This window comes from Thunnus thynnus, chromosome 18 (assembly GCF_963924715.1).
Source record: "Thunnus thynnus chromosome 18, fThuThy2.1, whole genome shotgun sequence".
Classification (NCBI taxonomy): Eukaryota; Metazoa; Chordata; class Actinopteri; order Scombriformes; family Scombridae; genus Thunnus; species Thunnus thynnus.
This window is the reverse complement of record NC_089534.1, coordinates 18,523,403-18,540,787: the sequence shown is the minus strand read 5'-3', so window position 1 is coordinate 18,540,787 and position 17,385 is coordinate 18,523,403. Positions and strand designations below refer to the sequence as shown.

General features: G+C 42.5%; 1 protein-coding gene across 3 annotated transcripts in view; it reads left to right on the top strand.

The window, feature by feature from the left end:
• syne1a (spectrin repeat containing, nuclear envelope 1a) overlaps nt 1–17,385 on the top strand; it is a 144,832-nt gene that overhangs the window by 94,688 nt on the left and 32,759 nt on the right. For all 3 annotated transcript variants that reach the window (XM_067572353.1, XM_067572352.1, XM_067572351.1), the window contains 19 exons: nt 512–849; nt 991–1,135; nt 1,427–1,645; nt 2,691–2,986; nt 3,274–3,439; nt 3,622–3,777; nt 4,108–4,260; nt 4,697–4,879; nt 5,089–5,226; nt 5,542–5,727; nt 6,437–6,559; nt 6,802–6,984; nt 8,201–8,344; nt 10,590–10,820; nt 12,952–13,092; nt 14,573–14,686; nt 15,022–15,183; nt 15,663–15,857; nt 16,016–16,189. In XM_067572353.1, the coding sequence (XP_067428454.1) occupies nt 512–849; nt 991–1,135; nt 1,427–1,645; nt 2,691–2,986; nt 3,274–3,439; nt 3,622–3,777; nt 4,108–4,260; nt 4,697–4,879; nt 5,089–5,226; nt 5,542–5,727; nt 6,437–6,559; nt 6,802–6,984; nt 8,201–8,344; nt 10,590–10,820; nt 12,952–13,092; nt 14,573–14,686; nt 15,022–15,183; nt 15,663–15,857; nt 16,016–16,189 (3,447 nt within the window). The remainder of the gene's footprint in view (nt 1–511; nt 850–990; nt 1,136–1,426; nt 1,646–2,690; nt 2,987–3,273; nt 3,440–3,621; nt 3,778–4,107; nt 4,261–4,696; nt 4,880–5,088; nt 5,227–5,541; nt 5,728–6,436; nt 6,560–6,801; nt 6,985–8,200; nt 8,345–10,589; nt 10,821–12,951; nt 13,093–14,572; nt 14,687–15,021; nt 15,184–15,662; nt 15,858–16,015; nt 16,190–17,385) is intronic.

Genomic DNA, 17,385 nt, shown 5'->3' with positions numbered 1-17,385 from the left:
ATCAATATTAACAGGCTTAGAGAAGCTGAAACCTTCAACAGACCGCTCTAGAAATGGCATGAAGTGATCATTAATTTATAACTATTCATAGTGTTTAATAGTGTATCCCAAAGATACCATAATTTGAATAAAAGTAAAATTTACAGTGACATAGCAGTGACTTTTTTAATCAGTCTGGTTTTATAGAATAAAAGGGGGAATTGCACTCACTCCATTCCCCACTGAGGAGAATTTTTGACCTTTGACATTTTGGGAAGAAGATGGTTGAAAACCTGAATTCCAAAATTAGATTAGAAAATATGAAAACACTATTACATATTGCAGTTCAAGTAAAGCTTTAAAACAAGAAGTTTTTACACATCAGCAGACTCAGCAGGTGTAGTTTTAATGTTTTTTGCTGGCAGGACTATGCTTGTTGTATTAATTTAGGCATGCACTTCTAACTGCATTTTTTTTTTTGTAGAAGGAAGCAAAAACTGGAGTTAATTAATCCACCTTCTGTATGTTCTAGCTGGCTGTGGATCAAGCTCTTTCCCTGGTCCAGAGGCACCACTTATCTCTACAGTCCATGCAGAAATGTCTGGACTGTGCTGCAGATTTCCTCCAGAGGGCCAGCCTGGGGGTGGAGCTTGAGAAGCAGACAGATTGTATGCGAGACCTGGAAGAAATTTCAGCCCAGGAAAACAACTTCACCACTGGTTTAGAGGAGTTAAGGACTTGGGAGCCTCTGCTGGTGGATTTTGTGGACACAGAAGTGATGAGCGATCTCAGAGAAAAAGTTGAGGCAATGCAACTGAGAAATACAGAAGTCAAACAGCAACTGGAGGCTTACAGAGAAGTGCAACAGAGGTGTGTGTTAATGTATTCAAATGTCCATTATTGTGCATATTTGTATGTGTGGATCCATGTAATATATGACAGTTTACATCATGCATATTCTAATATTAAATTCCACTTAAGAATGGTCTATAATTTGTTTAATTTTCTAAGGTGTGCGTTTTTATGGACCTCCTTCCAACAAGAGAAAGAGACAGTGGTTGAACAGATGAATGATGTAGAGAGCAAGATGGCCATGTTCTCCACAGCTAAAGCTGTCAGTATCCAGCAGGCAGAAGACAAGTGTCAGAGATACAAGGTGGGAAACTGTCTCACACTCATAACTGATATACTGTATGGAATGGTTATCTTTTATTTATAGGATTCAGCTATGTGTTATTTATTAAATTCCAACATTTGTTCTTACTGTGGAAGCAGTTGCCGATAAATATTTAAACTCTGGAGTGTTTATGTATTCTTCCTTGTTTGCCTGTCTGTCTATGGAGTTTTAACATTTAGGTGAGAGTTTTAGTGTTTGTTATATAAACGTTTTAGCAGAATGTACGTGTGGAATGACTTCTGTGTATCTGTTGTCGTCTTTTGGCTGTAGTCTCTAGAGGCTCACATCGACCTGCTGGAAATGCCTCTAAATGCTTTGAAAGAGAAAGCAACAGAGTTGGAGCAGATCATCTCCGAGTCTAGCAAAGCTGTTACCAGCCACTCTGTGTCGTCACTATGGCAACGGTGGACCAGGCTCCGCAGTGTGGCTGGAGCCCAGGAGAGGGCACTGGAGGACACTGCGAGGGAGTGGAGGAACTTCACAGAGAAGGTCGGAGAAGATACTTTATTTTAATGATTTTTTACATGATTCCCGGTGTGTGTGTGTGTGTGTGTGTGTGTGTGTGTGTGTGTGTGTGTGTGTGTGTGTGTATGTGTCCGTGTCTGTGTCCGTGTCTGTGTCTGTGTCTGTGTCTGTGTGTGTTCTGCGAGCTCAAGTGCCTGCAAGTGTGCTGAGTGTGCTACATGTTGAGCGTAAAACATGCACGCAGTCGTTCCACGGAAGCTGTTTATACTCACATGACACTTGCAGCTGACAAACACACAACTCCATGAAACCGTTCTTGCTTCTACATATTTAGGTCAAACACAGCAACAACTGAATACCAGTTGGGGTGCTGTGATGTAATTCCAGGCTTCGGGCCAGTTGTTTCCTCTTGCCAAAACACTGTGTCATGCAGCGTTTTCCCGCCTTTCGACCTATTTCGAGGGTGACACTGTCAGCTCCCAAGAATTCCCACAAAGCACTGAGAAAGGGAAATGAGGTCAAACTGGAAGCAACGGTCACTTCCTCATATGTGGCACATTCCTGTTGTCCACTGGTTTTCTATGGCCCCTTTGTTCAACTGGACATGATGTCATTCTCTGCACTGGTTTCTGCCTTTGACTCTCACAGAGAATACTGTTTACTGTAGAAAGAACTATGAGTGTTAGTTAAACAAACGTGAAATAGGTCAGTAATGCGTAATCTAAAAATCTTAAAGACTAATTCTCTAGTCATCAAGCTGAATAGTGACTGTTGTTTGACTTTTCATCATGGTAGAATTCATGAAACCTCTCAAATCATCTCTTGGTTCATCAAAAACAAAGGGTCTTTGAACACAACATGGTGAATCTCTGGGATACACATCCTTCATTTGTATAATATTAAAATGAGACCTTTCAATCCACTGGAGAGACTGGAGTCTAACTTACCTAGTCAGTTAGCACAGATACTTGAGGAACCCTACACTTTCTCTAGTATTATCAGTAAACTACCATAATCTGCTGCATTAATCGCACCTGACTCTTTGCATATAACCTTCTGTGGCCTTCAGATGGAGAAGGTGTGCTCTGTGTCCAAAGACCTCCACAGTCGTGTCCCAGACAGCACAGTTGAGAAGGCAGCCACCAGGGCAGCCCTGCAGAGCCTCCTGGAGTACCATGATTCCTTCAGCCTTGAGGTGGAGAGGGAGCAATCAATCCTGGCCCTGCTGGGGCAACACTCACGCAGCCTTAGAGGAGAGGAGGAGGAAGAAGAGGAGGAGGAGGCGATGGAGAGAAAGACAGAGAATGGTCATAAGGAGACACCGTGCCTACAAGAGATCAAAAGCATGCAGGAGCAATATGACAGGTGAGTGGCCCAACACTTACATAATATTTATGATTAAACACATTACTTTTATATGAGTTAAAAATATATATTAATAGCTTGTTTTACATTGACTCTTTTGACTGTACCCTCAGGTATATCTACCAGGCCAATATTCATTATTAACTTCGACAAAATGTTTTTTTGCTTTATTTTCATGCAAGTTATGTGTCATTTTGTAAAAACAGGGACCAAAAAATAAAATGAATGTCCCATTTAGATCAAAACATTTTTGTATAATTTCCTCACTGACTCTGTGTCTTTTTTAGCCTTGTGTTGCGGGTGCGGGCCAGCAGATCACAGGTACAACAGGAGTTGAGGGAGAGAGAAGAGGTCGAGAAGGAGTTGGGCTTGGTCAAAGGCTGGATTCAAGACACTCGTGGTTTACTGCTGAGTCCCACTGCCGACCTGGATTCACTGCTGCAAGAGCTAGAGGTACATTAGGCCACTACATGTACATACACACACACGCGCACACACATATAAGCACAAATCCACAAATCATCGATACATCGGTACAGAACTCTGGCTTATCTGGCTGGTTTGGAGAAAGATAAGTTTCCATGACATACAACATGTGATCTACAGTCCGCCATGTGATGTTGTTTGTATTGCAGACTGCACATGGCGAGGTGATCAGCAGACGTCAGAGTGTGGAGCGCATGACAGAGTTGCAGCAGTCCAAGTACCAGGACCTCCAGGCTGGTCTGCCTTCTGAGCTCAGCATGCAGCTGGCCGAGGTGGCTCTGGCTCTGGGCTCCGCTGAAGACCAGGTGACCTCTCTTGGCTGCAGTTTACATATTAAATGCATTAAATGTAGTTAATTAACTAATTATGGATGTCACATGGGTTTTCAGTAGGTTTGTTTTCAAATACTATGCGTAAACACTAAAGCTTTGTTCATCCTATTTCCTGGTATGTAAATGTACTGTATGTGCACCAGTGTAAATCAGGCACTCACTTGTATGAGTCCTGCTGTATTGCCTGGTATATGACCGTACTTCCCCGCTGCAGGGCTCTTTCCATAACCAGTTAGCTTTGTTAAATAGCTGTTAGTATTTGACAATACTGTGAAATCTGTTTATTTCTGCCATCTGCCTCAGGTCCAGGCGAGGGAAAGGGAGGTGCAGCAGACCAGAGATGTGAAAGAGGACTTCAGCTCCAGACTCCAGGACATTGAGGCAAAGCTGAAGACCATTGCTCTGAAATTGGAAGACAAGGGTGCCGACCTGGGGGAGGCCAAAGAAGAGACCAAAGTAATCAACCAGACAGATTGACTAATTAACAAGCAATTAACCCCTGTTAGATTGGCTATTCATTTTGCAGATGTTGAGGTTAATGAGTGTGTGAGAGTTGGAATGGCATGAACTGAATTCTGCCTTCAACAGTGACCCACTTTTGTGAGGAGTATTCCAGGTGGGACTCTGAGCCCCTTCCCTCCTGTTCTCCTTCTTTTGCCCTAACTTTTTTCTTCCCTTGCTCCTTTTGCCCATCTGTAGGCTCACAAACCCTGGAGTGTGTGTAGTGAGAAAACTTCTTTAGTGAAATCAGACAGATAGCCAACAGGGATATAATGTTTACTAATGTTTAAGTTTCAGTTTTACCCCTCACTTAAAGTCCCCTTGTTCTTTGATTTTTCTCCACTTCACCTCCTTCTTTTTCCTCCTGTTTCTCCTCTCCTCTCCACTCCAGAGTCTTTGTGAGGAGTGTGAATGCTGTGGTCGGTCTCTGGCTGAGTTAGGAGTAGCGGTGCAGGAGTTTGGTGAGCAGAACCCTCTGCTGTGTAAGCAGCTGGGCGATGCTGTGGCCAAACTGACTGAAGTGCAGCGCCACACCACACAGCAGGTCCAGGACAGAGCCAACAGACTAAAGAAGGTGAGAGCTATCAATTCAATTCATCATGTCCTGTAGACATCCCTAAAGACAAAGACACGTTTCTATTATTGCTTGCATGAATGAAGAACAAATTTTTATATTTTAACGCTAGAATTTGGGGTCAGTATTAGAAAATTTAGTTTGAGAATGCTTGATATTTCATTTTCCTTCTAAAAATAAGTGCATTCTTTTTTTTTTGTTGTGAGCAGGCAGAGAGACAGGTGGAGGAATATCACGGCATGAGGGCATTCATTTTGGGCTGGACAGAAAAGGCAGAGGCTCTGGTGTCTGGTAATATCATCTGGAGCTCTGCGTCTCAGCTGCAGGAGCAAATTCGAGCACACCAGGTGAGTCTTTACAGTGAGTCACACAACAGGGAGTGTGAATAGTTTTAAAATGTCTGAAAATTGCTGTTGTCCTCTGCAAAAAATTGGGTTCTGATACGTTTTGAAATAAATACTATTTCCTGCATTAATCTACTGAAGACACCCCACAAATTGACAGCTAATTAGATTCACACACTTTTATGTGAATCACACGCGTTTGATTTACAGTAACATGTCATATACCGTACAGTATGTTGGCCGGCCTTAATTAGTATAATTGCGCAAACACAAAAGGCTCTTCTCTTTGACATGTAATTTATGGTCCCATGGTGACAGGCGTTGCTGCGGGAGTGTCGGGGTCTCCATGGTGACTTGGAGGCCATGGGGGAGAGGGAGGGGCAGCTGGGGGAGGTGTTGCAGACGCAGGGGTGGAGCCAGCAGGTGAAACACCTCAGCAGACGCACAGAGGAGCTGCAGCAAACTGCCAAGACTCGCCTCCAGAGTCTGCAGGATGCAGCTAAGGTAAACGACATTCACACTTGAGACAAGCATTACAGGAATCAGACATCAATAATACTTCATCTCTAAAGTACTGTGATCAATTTATCTTCATTAAGAACTGCAGAAAATGTTATCTCATAAATCCAGACACATTGGTGCAGAACATGAGATGCACATCCAGTCAAACAACATCAGAGGCCCAATCCAACAGTGTCCTCTTATGGTCATCACCAAGTACTACCATCATAATGGAACGTGCCTCTGACTCCTGTGCTGCAGTAATCTGTCACGCTAATCTGTTTGCTATACAGCTGGTACCCAGATGACAGTCAGTGGTTGATTGTTGCTAATAACACTGTGTGTTGGAAATCTGTTTACAATTCGTCCTGTGTGTTTGGATTTTTCTCTCCTCCCACAGACATAGCACAACTTTTATTTGCAGAGACTTGAAATTTTAATTTCCTTTCACATGAAATACATCTGGGTCAGTTAGAATTTGCAAATGAAGAGTTCTGTTTTTAAAGAGATTTAACCCTCACATTTCAAATCTCAGACTGAAAATAATTGCAAATGGTTGAACACAGAGAACAAAAACCCTTCTGCAGACAAGTGTGACGTCCAAATCAACAATGATAAAAACAATATACATTATATGATTTCGATACATATTAGTTGTGCCTATGCTCACACATGCTTTCCTTTAATTTATTATATCTACGTCTCTCCTCAGGACATGTCGCGTCTGGAGGCAGAGGTGAAGAGCCTCCATGCCGCAGTAGACCAGATCCAGGTCACACTTGCCTCGCCTGATCTCAACAGGCTCAGCCTCAGAGAGCAGCTCACACAGAGACAGGTGAAGACACACATATTAATTACTTCATTTGTAGTCAGTATAATACTATGTGTAAAGCGTCCTTGGGTCCCTTGAAAGGCGCTATATAAGTTATTATTATTATTACTAGTAGTACTATTGAAATATTGGCATCAGAATGGTTTTGGAAATTCAGAGACAGAAGGAATACACACAGATTCACAGTGCATGCCTACAGTCTACAAACAATTTAAAGCTACACTACCCCTTTATTCTTTCATAAGCGTCTGCTGGTGGAAATGGAGGGCTTCAAGCAGCAGGTGGCAGCAGTACAGCAGTGTCAGAGCGCCCTCCGGCTACCAGAGGAGGTAGTGGCCAGTCTGCCTATCTGCCGCACAGCTCAGTCCCTGCAGCAAGAAGCCAGCCAACTGCAGCACACCACCATCCAGCAGTGCAACATCCTGCAGGTAAAGTGCAGTCCTCATATTGCAAGTGCTGTTAATTAACTGTCACATATTAAGTGAAAGAGAGCTATAATCCTGTTGATGTATTACATTGCTAATCAATAAAATTAAGGTAATATGTTTTTGTATTACATTATTTTCAGTAGTCATTTTCCTACAACTTGCTAGATTATCTGTGAAGTTGCTGTAAATAGTGAAGACCTGCAAATCCTCAGCAGTGAGTAGTAGACAGCTGTCTCTTATATATCAAGGCTATATAGAAAGTCAGTTGTTGCCCAGTAAGAAAAGTTATGTTGTTCTACTTCGTCATCTGCTGGAGTAGATGGTCTAAATTCTGCTGTAGTGTCCCAACATGCTTTCCTAGGAATGTCTGTGTTTTCTTTTAGCCCCCATCGGACCAGTATTATCCTCCAATCCTTTGGTTCTGGGCTGATTTTGTTTTTAAGCTCATTGTAGTGAAGATTAGTCTTTAGAGGAAGAAACAAGTGACCCTCAGGGACAATCTAGAGGACAAACATCTGAAGCATCCAAGCTCACTGTGATCTAGCTCAGAGTCATATTTGAGATAGATGTCTTATATCTTATATACATATTCATTTAATCTTGTTCTAAACACTATATCTAAAATAGTCCAAATGTTATCATGGTACAGAAGTCCACAAAAAACAGAAAACGTGTCTAACATACCTCATTGCTGTGAATTGTAACCCTAACGTTGAATCAACACCTCTCTTTAACAGCTTCAAGAAAAACTGAACATTATAATCTTCATGAAGTTGAATTTAGTGCAGGAGTGATGCATTAGTTTAAGCAAGTCATGCCTTATAAACCAGCTACTGAGTTTATGTTTATCCTCTTCTAATCAATGCCACACTAGAGCACAACAACACATGAATATGCAAAACATATTCAGTGACACATGCTGTTCATATAGAAATCAATATCATGGTAGCATGAACTTAGATAGCAGGAGAAATTACTTCACTCAGACAGCCCTCAAGTATGAACGTTTGAAACATCCACTCAATGTCTACTGAATCCCAATCAGCTCCATGTGGTGCTGCTCTGTAGATGATACTGACCTTTGATCCCGCTGTAGGGGGAAAGCAAGGGTAAAGATCATTCCCCTACTGGGATCAATAATATAAATCACATTTTTTAATGTTTTTTACAAAAGATGCAACTTCAGCCTTTCCATGTTATGTTTTCTCTTTGCCAGGAGGCTGTGGTGCAGTATGAGCAGTATGAACAGGAAGTGAAGAACCTCCAGAGATTAATAGAGGAAGCCCACCGCATCATTCAGGACCGGCCCGTCTCCACCAGCAACATACAGGAACTTCAGGCTCAGATACACCACCACGAGGTGACCGAGGACACACACTTTCTCTCACTTTGCTTCTCATGTATATATTAATTATATTTTGTATTTATTATATGTATTATTAAATATTATATATAAGTATTTGGACACCTGAACATTACACACATTGTTGAACACCCAAAACCATGAGCATTAATATGCTCCTGTAACAGCCCACACTTTTTAGAGGACTTACCACAAAAGTTTGGAACCTGGCTGCAGGAAGTTGCTCCCATTCAGCCACAAGGGCATCAGTGAGGTGAAGAAAAGGGCAGTTAAGTTCTCTCATGGACCTGGCTTTGACATGTTGAAACAGGAAAGGGCCTGTCCCAAACTGTCGCCACAAATCTCTAAGTACACAAGTGTCTAAAATATAATTGTATGTTGTAACATGAAGATTTCCTTAAATGGAAACTAAACCATTAAAAATTGCCCCAGACAAAAACTATTCTATTGGCCATAAAGTACATTTTAGGATTTGTCATTATTAACTTAACACACAACTTGTCAGGACATAATAGCCTGTGAAATAACAGTGAAGCAACAAGGACCTGATGAACTTCAGTACCTTTACTGTAGATGAGCGCCATACATAACTGCATGACAATGTTTATGTTTTAGAGGACAATTACTAGTTGTCACATGTCTCAAAGGGCTTTTTGTTTGACATTTAAGGAAATATGATGACTTTTCAAATGAGGTTAACTTCTTCAACATCAAAGATCAGATAAAGATAGAACTTCAGTCATCATTACTTAGTTCCTGTACTCTGCCACAGTGTAAAACAACATACAAGAAAAGTTACGACAACAGGAAATCACATCATCTGTATATCTTAGTAGTAGTAGTTGGATGCAACTCTTATGATTGTGCTTCATTTTCACTAATGTCTCGATTAGAAATGAAAACAAAGGGCAATTAATTGATCTTCCAATCAAACTGCCAAAAATCACAGAATAGATATTGCTGATTTAATCCCCTTTTAAAACTGTATCATCTAACTCTCCTGTCATAAAGCAATTCTGTGAGAATATCGTGTTGTGCCTCTACAAGCCCAAATCAAATGCACATTCCTGCTTTATCTGATGGTGCGTGTGAATATATTCTGCGTAGATTCCTGTTTGATGCAGTGTAGATGGTTAGATTCACCTGCATTGTTACAGGCCTGTGCTTTCAGTTGCAGTTTTACCTTGCTGAGTAAGTGTATTTGATCTCCCATGCAGTGAGAGAGATTGGGAGGGGAGGGGAGGGGCGGAGTGCTGAAGCAAAGACCTGCAGAGAAGCAGATCAAATCTCACCAAAAGCAGAACATTTTTTATTACACTCTGAGTTTCTCTGCATGGCTCTTGCAGATGTTATCTACTTAAAATACTTTACCAGGAACTCATGGGCCCAGCTGATTGTAGATACTGTCTTATAAGTCTCTCAGTTGCTGCAGTGAGTGGCGTGGCGTGTGTTTATGTCTGAGTTTGGTTTATAAGCTGAGCAGATAGCTACAACTCCACTGGCCCAGTTAGTCACATGACCTGATTATCAGTGCATTGACCATCTGCGGGGCAGAGGGAGTAGAAGGAGGAGGAGGAGGAGGAGGAGGAGGAGGGAAGGGGAAGGAGGAGCTGAACCCAGCCTGCCGGCTCATACCATTGCTGTAATTTGACACCATCTCTGTCATTCTTCCTCTCTAAACACTCCCTCTCTCTTTACGGCTCTCTTTTGTTGGGAGGAATCTGTCCTGGGGATTGGTGGAGGAGGGAAATGGTAGACACAAGAAGGGGGCTGCAAGCAGTGAGATCACTTCCTGTTTTTTACTTTCCATTTGTGTATGTGTAGGAGAGGGAGTGTCTGAGGGATTTTGAACTATTTCTGCAAGCGTCTCTCTCTCAACCAAACATCCTGTCTTTTGGCTTCACCGCTGCTCTGAGTCACCCGCCTCTTTGCTGTTCTGATTGGTTCAGAGATATAGAAGAGAGAGAGACAGAGGAAAAAAGATAGAGAGAGAGAGAGAGAGAGAGGCAGAGCTATTCTCTTTCTACGCTTACACACTGTGAAGCCAAAAGCGAGAGACCAGGGGAGAGAAGAGAATGCGTCCGCTCCACCGGCACCACATTCAACGCTGAACCAACTCAGCTACCCCCTTTTTTCAGGAGCCTAGTGAACCAGGAACTATTGATCTTCCATTGCGGACTGAACCACACTCTCCTGACCCTGGGGGTGGCGGTGTTTTCTGTTGGGGGGGATGTTTTGACAGGAGCTGGCCCAGAAGATCCGTGGCTACCAGGAGCAGATCGCCTCGCTCCATTCCAAGTGTAAGATGCTGACAGTGAAGGCCAAACACGCCACCATGCTGCTGACGGTCAGCGAGGTGGAGGGCCTTTCAGATGGCATGGACGAGCTGAGTGATGAAGAGCTGCCCAGTGCCGTGGCAACTGCCACTGCCGCCGCCAACAAGCAGCTTCCTGCACACCCCTCTGTCGTCATGGTGAGTGGCAAAGCCTCTTTGGGGATACACAGAGAATCACACATGCACATACTGCATGGCTTTATGACCCGTGTTTGTGTTTGTGTTTGACTGCAGCCTCTATATTCACTTACTTTTCTGTCTAGACCACTGGTTGTCAAAGTGAAATATGGGGTCCTTCTGGGGTCTCCAGAGGGTGCAGGCAGTTCATTTCTCTATAATTTAATTTGCAATAACTTACCACAATTAAGAAAAGGTCTGACAATGTCAGTTTTCATTTCAGCTTTAACTTTACCACTCTCATTTCCCCGATGCACATAGGTCTACTGTGCATGCACAATTAAATGCCAAGTTACCAATTATAAAAGAATCCTTCAAAATGTGGGTCCCTGAGATTAAACTATGTCTAAATAGGGCTGAAGAGCCTCATGTTCATCTATTCAGTGGTCCCTGACAGATAAATATAAAAGTCTCCAGGTTTAGAGTTGATTTTTTTCTATATTATTATCCAGTGTCTATGTTTCTCTTTCATTCTGTGTGTGATTTTTATATTACACAGAAATAACTTGAGCTTTTTTCCCCTTCATCTTTCCTACACCTCAAGTGTTACTATTCGTGCTGTCTCCTGTTCTGCATTACTGCGCTGATTCTGTGCTGTGTCACTTCAATTTGCTTCGTATTAGCCTAAATCTGTCTGCCTGTTAGTACAGTATGTTATCCTCGGCTTGATCATTCATTTTTCTTATGTGTTCGCACATAAGAAACTCCCTCACTACCCTCTCTTCCTCTGTCTGTCAGTGGCTTTCTTTCTGATTCACATTTTTTCACATCCTTGCCCTGTTACTGTGTGTGGTGTGTTTGGTCTCAGCGGGCCAGGAAACAGGATATTACCGCATGTGTGTGTTTGTGTGTGAGCAGAGCATGATAAGTCTCTGAATGGCATAAATAGCTTGCCGGGACTGCTGATATCCTTGATTTGTTATTGTTTAACATAGTTACTGTTGTGTGCTGCTCGGTTTCTAACTGATCTCACTGTCGAACCACTGAGTTTCCCACACATGCTGGTGTGCTGATGCTCTTCATTGCGTTGCATTGCATCATAAAGCCCGGGAAAAAGTCCACCAAATATAACAAGGTCCCGAGTCAGTCGGCCAAGTTCTCCATTAACTGCCAGAAAGCAGCCCAGTAGGGTCTGGCTCACATTTCAGCTCTGCCTCTCTGCTGAAGCATGCAGGCACACAGACAACTGTGCTACTTCTCAGACAGCTGCTGCTGCTGCTGCTGCTGCTGCTGCTGTACTCTTCACTCCCAGTCTCAGTTAGCTATGCCATGCTTTAGCTATGCTTTGTTTAAACTTGGGCCTTGATCTTCTGGGGAATTTCCATTAGATTTATTCTTCTTACAGTCCATATAGTGGGGTGTTTTTCACCTTGAAAATACCTCTAATGTCATTTTTAGTTGTGCTTATGTATGCCACTGTATGAGCTGTCCTTTTCTAGCTCTTAAGGAAGACTACTGCTAAAAATATCTAAGAAAACATTTAAACCCGTAGTCTTTGGTTGTATGTAATTTGAATAATGTCCAGATGCCAGTTACAAGGGAAATGTGTCTGCAGGTCTGAAACTGCAACTTTACATATGAGTATGTTTGTGGCGTTAGCAATCAGTATGTGTGTGTGTGTGTGTGATTTTCAACTTCCTGGTACTGGTCATTCCTTTCCCCTGATGTATCCTGTAAAAGTCCTAGCAGCTCATTCATTGCCAGTTGATTCCAGTGTTTGTGTGTTTTCTAGCACAGAGCAACGCTACAGTGAATTTTGTGTCTTTAATGCTGTGCAACTGCAAAAGCGTTGCAGCGTTTGATGTCAATAGCAGTAATGTGATCTAATGGGTCTCCTCTCTGTGTTATTTGACTACTCTGTCTAATTAATCAGCAATATGCTCACTGCAATCTCCCTAACCTGCACTCCCCCATTAATTTTGATACTCTCTTTCTCTCTCTCTTTCTCTCTCTTTCTTTCTTTCTTTCTTTCTCTCTCTCTCTCTCTCTCTCCCTCTCTCTCCTCACTCCTTTCATCTGTGCGTTTTCTGTTTGGTCCCCCTCTCTTTTCCTCCACCTGCTTCTTTGATGTGTGGTGTGTATGTGTGGTCAGATGACAGCAGGCCGCTGCCACACACTCCTCTCCCCTGTGACGGAGGAGTCAGGGGAGGAGGGCACCAACAGCGAGGTCTCCTCTCCCCCTGCCTGCCGCTCCCCCTCCCCAGGGGCTAACGCTGACGCTCCTCTTAACCAGGTACTGCAAACCCCACCCTGGTGACCTCCAAAGCCCTATCTGACCTGCCAACCCTTCACATACTCACCTTCCATTTCATGTTTTACGCCTCAAATTCTCAGTTTAACGTGACAAGAAAGCAACATCTCAACCTGAGCCGCAAAAATGTCCATCTTGATAAGTCATCCAACCAAATGTTAGTCTTAACATCTGTTTAAAAAAGTTAAGACAACTTGCCTTTGGGATGAGATTATTTCACTGCTTTCCAATGCAAATTAACATGTCTTGAAGATGTTTTTGTACCCAGTGACATTGCTGTATACAGATTGAAGAGACAAGTGAGTCTGTATTGGAACAGTTACTCTGTTGTCAGAAACTTTAATTTCTTTCAATAGATACATGATTCAAGGCTGAATATGTAACAAAATGACTTATTAAGATTGACATGTTACTTCTGCCACCCCATTTCATCCCACCCGCCTGATTCACACCACCAAATCATGACGACCTGACCATCACCAGTATCAATACAACGTATGTTTGAAACAACTGGAGGGTTGCTGTCCTGCTCCTGCTTTCCCTGCTCATCAGCATATTTTTGCTGATTCACTTTGCTGAAACAAATTTATTTTTCACTTGCTTTTTGCTGAGGTAATATTGCTGTGGAAAAAGTCATCCAACTTAGCATAAATGAAATAGCTTTTTGTTTAATCTATGACGCAGAATGATACAGCAGTTAAACAGCAACATTTTGTTCTGTGGGATACAACCACAGTCACTTCTGTTTGTCCTCTTATTATTGGGAAATATGCATATTTATTTCTGTCTTCTGATGTGTCAGTGAGCTTTTATCTTCTAACTAAAGACTAAAATCAATAAGATCAAAGGCAGAATGTGGGGCAGCTGGAAAGTGACAGGAGGGTAGTATAATCAGAGTGTAAACTAGTCGCAAGGGTCCTTTGCTGATTAAGTGGAAACGTCCCACAAAGAACAAAACAGATCTAACTCATAGGTCATAGGTTGTGCTTACTACTCTTAAATTTCTGCCCTTTGTGTGGAAGTATGTGAGCGTGTGGGAGGCCTGTGTTACCATAACCGAGAACTACCATAACCATTAACCCATGGCATACTGAGCTAAGCTGCCATTAGTTTAAATTAGGAAAATGTGTAGATGGGGATGTTCAGACGTTTTTTATTTGATCTATCTATATTAGTTTCTAGCTGTAAGTGTATAATGTATTCGTTCATAAATTGCACATATGTATCGTGTGCACAGCAGTTGTGGATATTCTTCCCCCAAATGTGCCACTTCCAATTAATTGTTGACAATACTGTATGTTCAAGGACGGTATGACATCAGAATGGCTCATTAATAAGTGTGTTTTTAACAAGACCACGTTGCAGCACATCCTCTTTACTGCACAGTAACATACTGTGGCAAGTATGTACATATTTTCGCTCTCAGATATGAATGAAACTCACACTCACTGTGCTGTCACAGGGTCGTGGAGCTCTAAGTCGAGCACCCCTCCAGGAGCTATATGACCCGTCTATGGAGACCAGCGCTGCTAATCTGGATGACCTGCAGAGATCCTGGGAAACACTCAAGAACGTGGTACGATACGTCATCCACTAAAATCAACTATCTATTTGTTTTAAATAACTTGTAAACGCACCACTCACCTACTGTATGTTTTTACTTAAAGCATAGTTAAAACTCTTTTAAGGAAACAGAACCATCTACCTAGATACACCAAAATTGGCCAAAACAGGGACTGAAACACAGATTTACATTAAATTTGAAATGTACCTCCAACTACCTGCCACCACAAGTTACAAGACAAACAATGCCACAGTCAACATAAATCCCAACTTCTTTCTCCAGCTGCCATCTCGATTTCACCATCATTGATTTCTTTCTGTTTTTGCAATCCTCCTTTCCTGCTATAGATCAGCGAGAAGCAGAAGAGCCTGTATGAGGCTCTGGAGCGGCAGCAGCATTATCAGGAGTCCCTCCAATCCATTTCCACCAAGATGGAGTCCATCGAGGCAGCGCTCAATGAGGGCCTGGAGCCCAACAAGAGTCCAGAGAGCCAGATGGCTGCACACCAGGTGAGAGAGACAGGGGACTGTGAGGTCTGGAGATATTGGCAACGTTGTGTTCATGTGTGTGGGTTAAAAAGAGATGATATCAAAAGTAGTCGAACAGTATGTGAAGTGTAAACTGAAAGTCAGACAAGACAGATCTCTTAAAGAAAAGACAAAGATGGCAAAAGAGAAGCCCTGCTCAGGGAAAAAACAGGGAATGATTCAGGGGTTTAATATTGCACTAGCCTGTGCAATGGTTGCACAGACTGCGTGGCACTATTCTCCGTTGCTATGCCAACTTCACAGCCATGTCCGATACAGTTAGTTTTTGTTACACTAGTGTCAGACAATTTGGACAAACCGTCTATTGCTTCTATCTCACGGTCTTCTTTTCAGTCTCTCCTTCCTTCATTTCAACAGTTTTTATCCTCTTTCACTCTACTCTGTCAGCATATTCTGTTTATTTTACCTCTCACACACTTTCCTTATTGTTTTCTGGCTAGGCTCTGATGGATGAGATCCTGATGCTGCAGGATGAGATTGGTGAATTACAGACCTGTTTTTCTGAGGAGCTGGCAGACAGCGATAGTGACGGGGAGGCTGCTGACCAGTTGGCACTCCAGTCTACCCTCACTGTGCTGGGAGAGAGGATGGCCACCATTCGAATGAAGGCCTCTGGGAAACGGCAGTTGCTTGAGGTGGGTCCTCAAAAATAATATCTCAAATATGCATACTTTCTCATCCACCTTGAGCTTTAATAGTGTGTCAGAATTGTCTTTGTTATGACTTGAGCTTGTTGTCGTACCCACACACAATTGTGGAAGCTAACATGTTTTCTTCACATCAACCACTACAGGAAAAACTAAGCGAACAACTAGAGGAGCAGCGACAGGAACAGGCACTGCAGCGTTACCACAGTGAGGCAGAGGAGCTTGACCATTGGCTGCTGAGCACTCGTGCAACTCTCAGCTCTGCTCTTCAGCCCCAAAACGATGACATGGACATGGAAGAGCAGCTCATCGACTGTCAGGTGAGATTTCTGATGTTGTGAAAGACTGAACTGAATGTTTGACTGAGTAGAGTTCACTGAGGTTGACTGAAGTAGATATGGTGTACAGTTTTGCTGCTCCCCTGATATTCACAAGAAGTTTTCCTCAGTTGACAAGTCAAGAAAAACCTTTAAATTTCTCCCACTGCCTTAGGCTCAGCATTGAAGTCTGTATGCTATTGTCAAGAGTGAATAATCAAAGGCTAAAGTGAAGTATCTGCCACTGGCTGCTTCTCGGTTCCAGAAATAGTGCCTATGCTTGGATTCATTCCCTGGGTGTTATATTACTGTTACTATTTTAGTCATGCATAAACTGTTCAGTCCGTCCTCAAAAACCAAAGGAAACAGAATTTAACAGGAGCAGAGCAGAATAAGAGGCCACTATTGTCCAATAAATGACACTTTGGGGGGGCGGGAGGGGATTAGGGTTTGGGATTAGGATTAGGGTCTGACTCTGTGTCCTTCTCTGATCACACTAGTTCCCCAACATTCCTCCTCCAGCTCAAGGCTTTACCCCCTGCTCGTCCTGTTTCTATAGTAACATCACCTTTATCTGTGGGGTAATTAGCATCTGAGGCAAAATGGTAGAGGCGATGGTCACTGATCCACAGTCGTGTGATTTTATTCAGGTCAGAAGTAGGAGATAATATTCCAGTTTGACTGATTTTGATCACAAAGCAACTTCTGAGGAAAGAGATAAAAAAAAGTTTATCTTAGTTTTTGTCCTACAAGCCTGTTAACCGACCTTTCCTGACATCTGCGTTTATTTCTGTCACTGGCAAAAGATTTTATGTGTATGCAGCTAGATTGATATTGAAATAAATATGTTTTAAATCTTAAACTGCAACGGTAGTGGTAAGTGAGTTATGTTGGCAGCCTTTGTGAGAACATATAACCTGAACTATGCCTCAGTTTTGGTATTGAAAGTGTTAAAACATTCATCCTATGATGAACCATAATTGGCTTCTCAGCAGTAATAATGTTAGTTCTGTGACTCAGGCAAAGAAAATTATGTTTAAAGTGTGTGTGTTTGTAGCAGCTGCGAGACAGTAAGCTGATTACAGCTTACATATGGCTCCTGGGGAGCTCAGGTCTAAAGGTTCGGCCCATGTGGATCCTTATCTCCGCTTGCAACCATGAATTATTATAGTATAGATCCACTGGAAAGGGCAAGATAT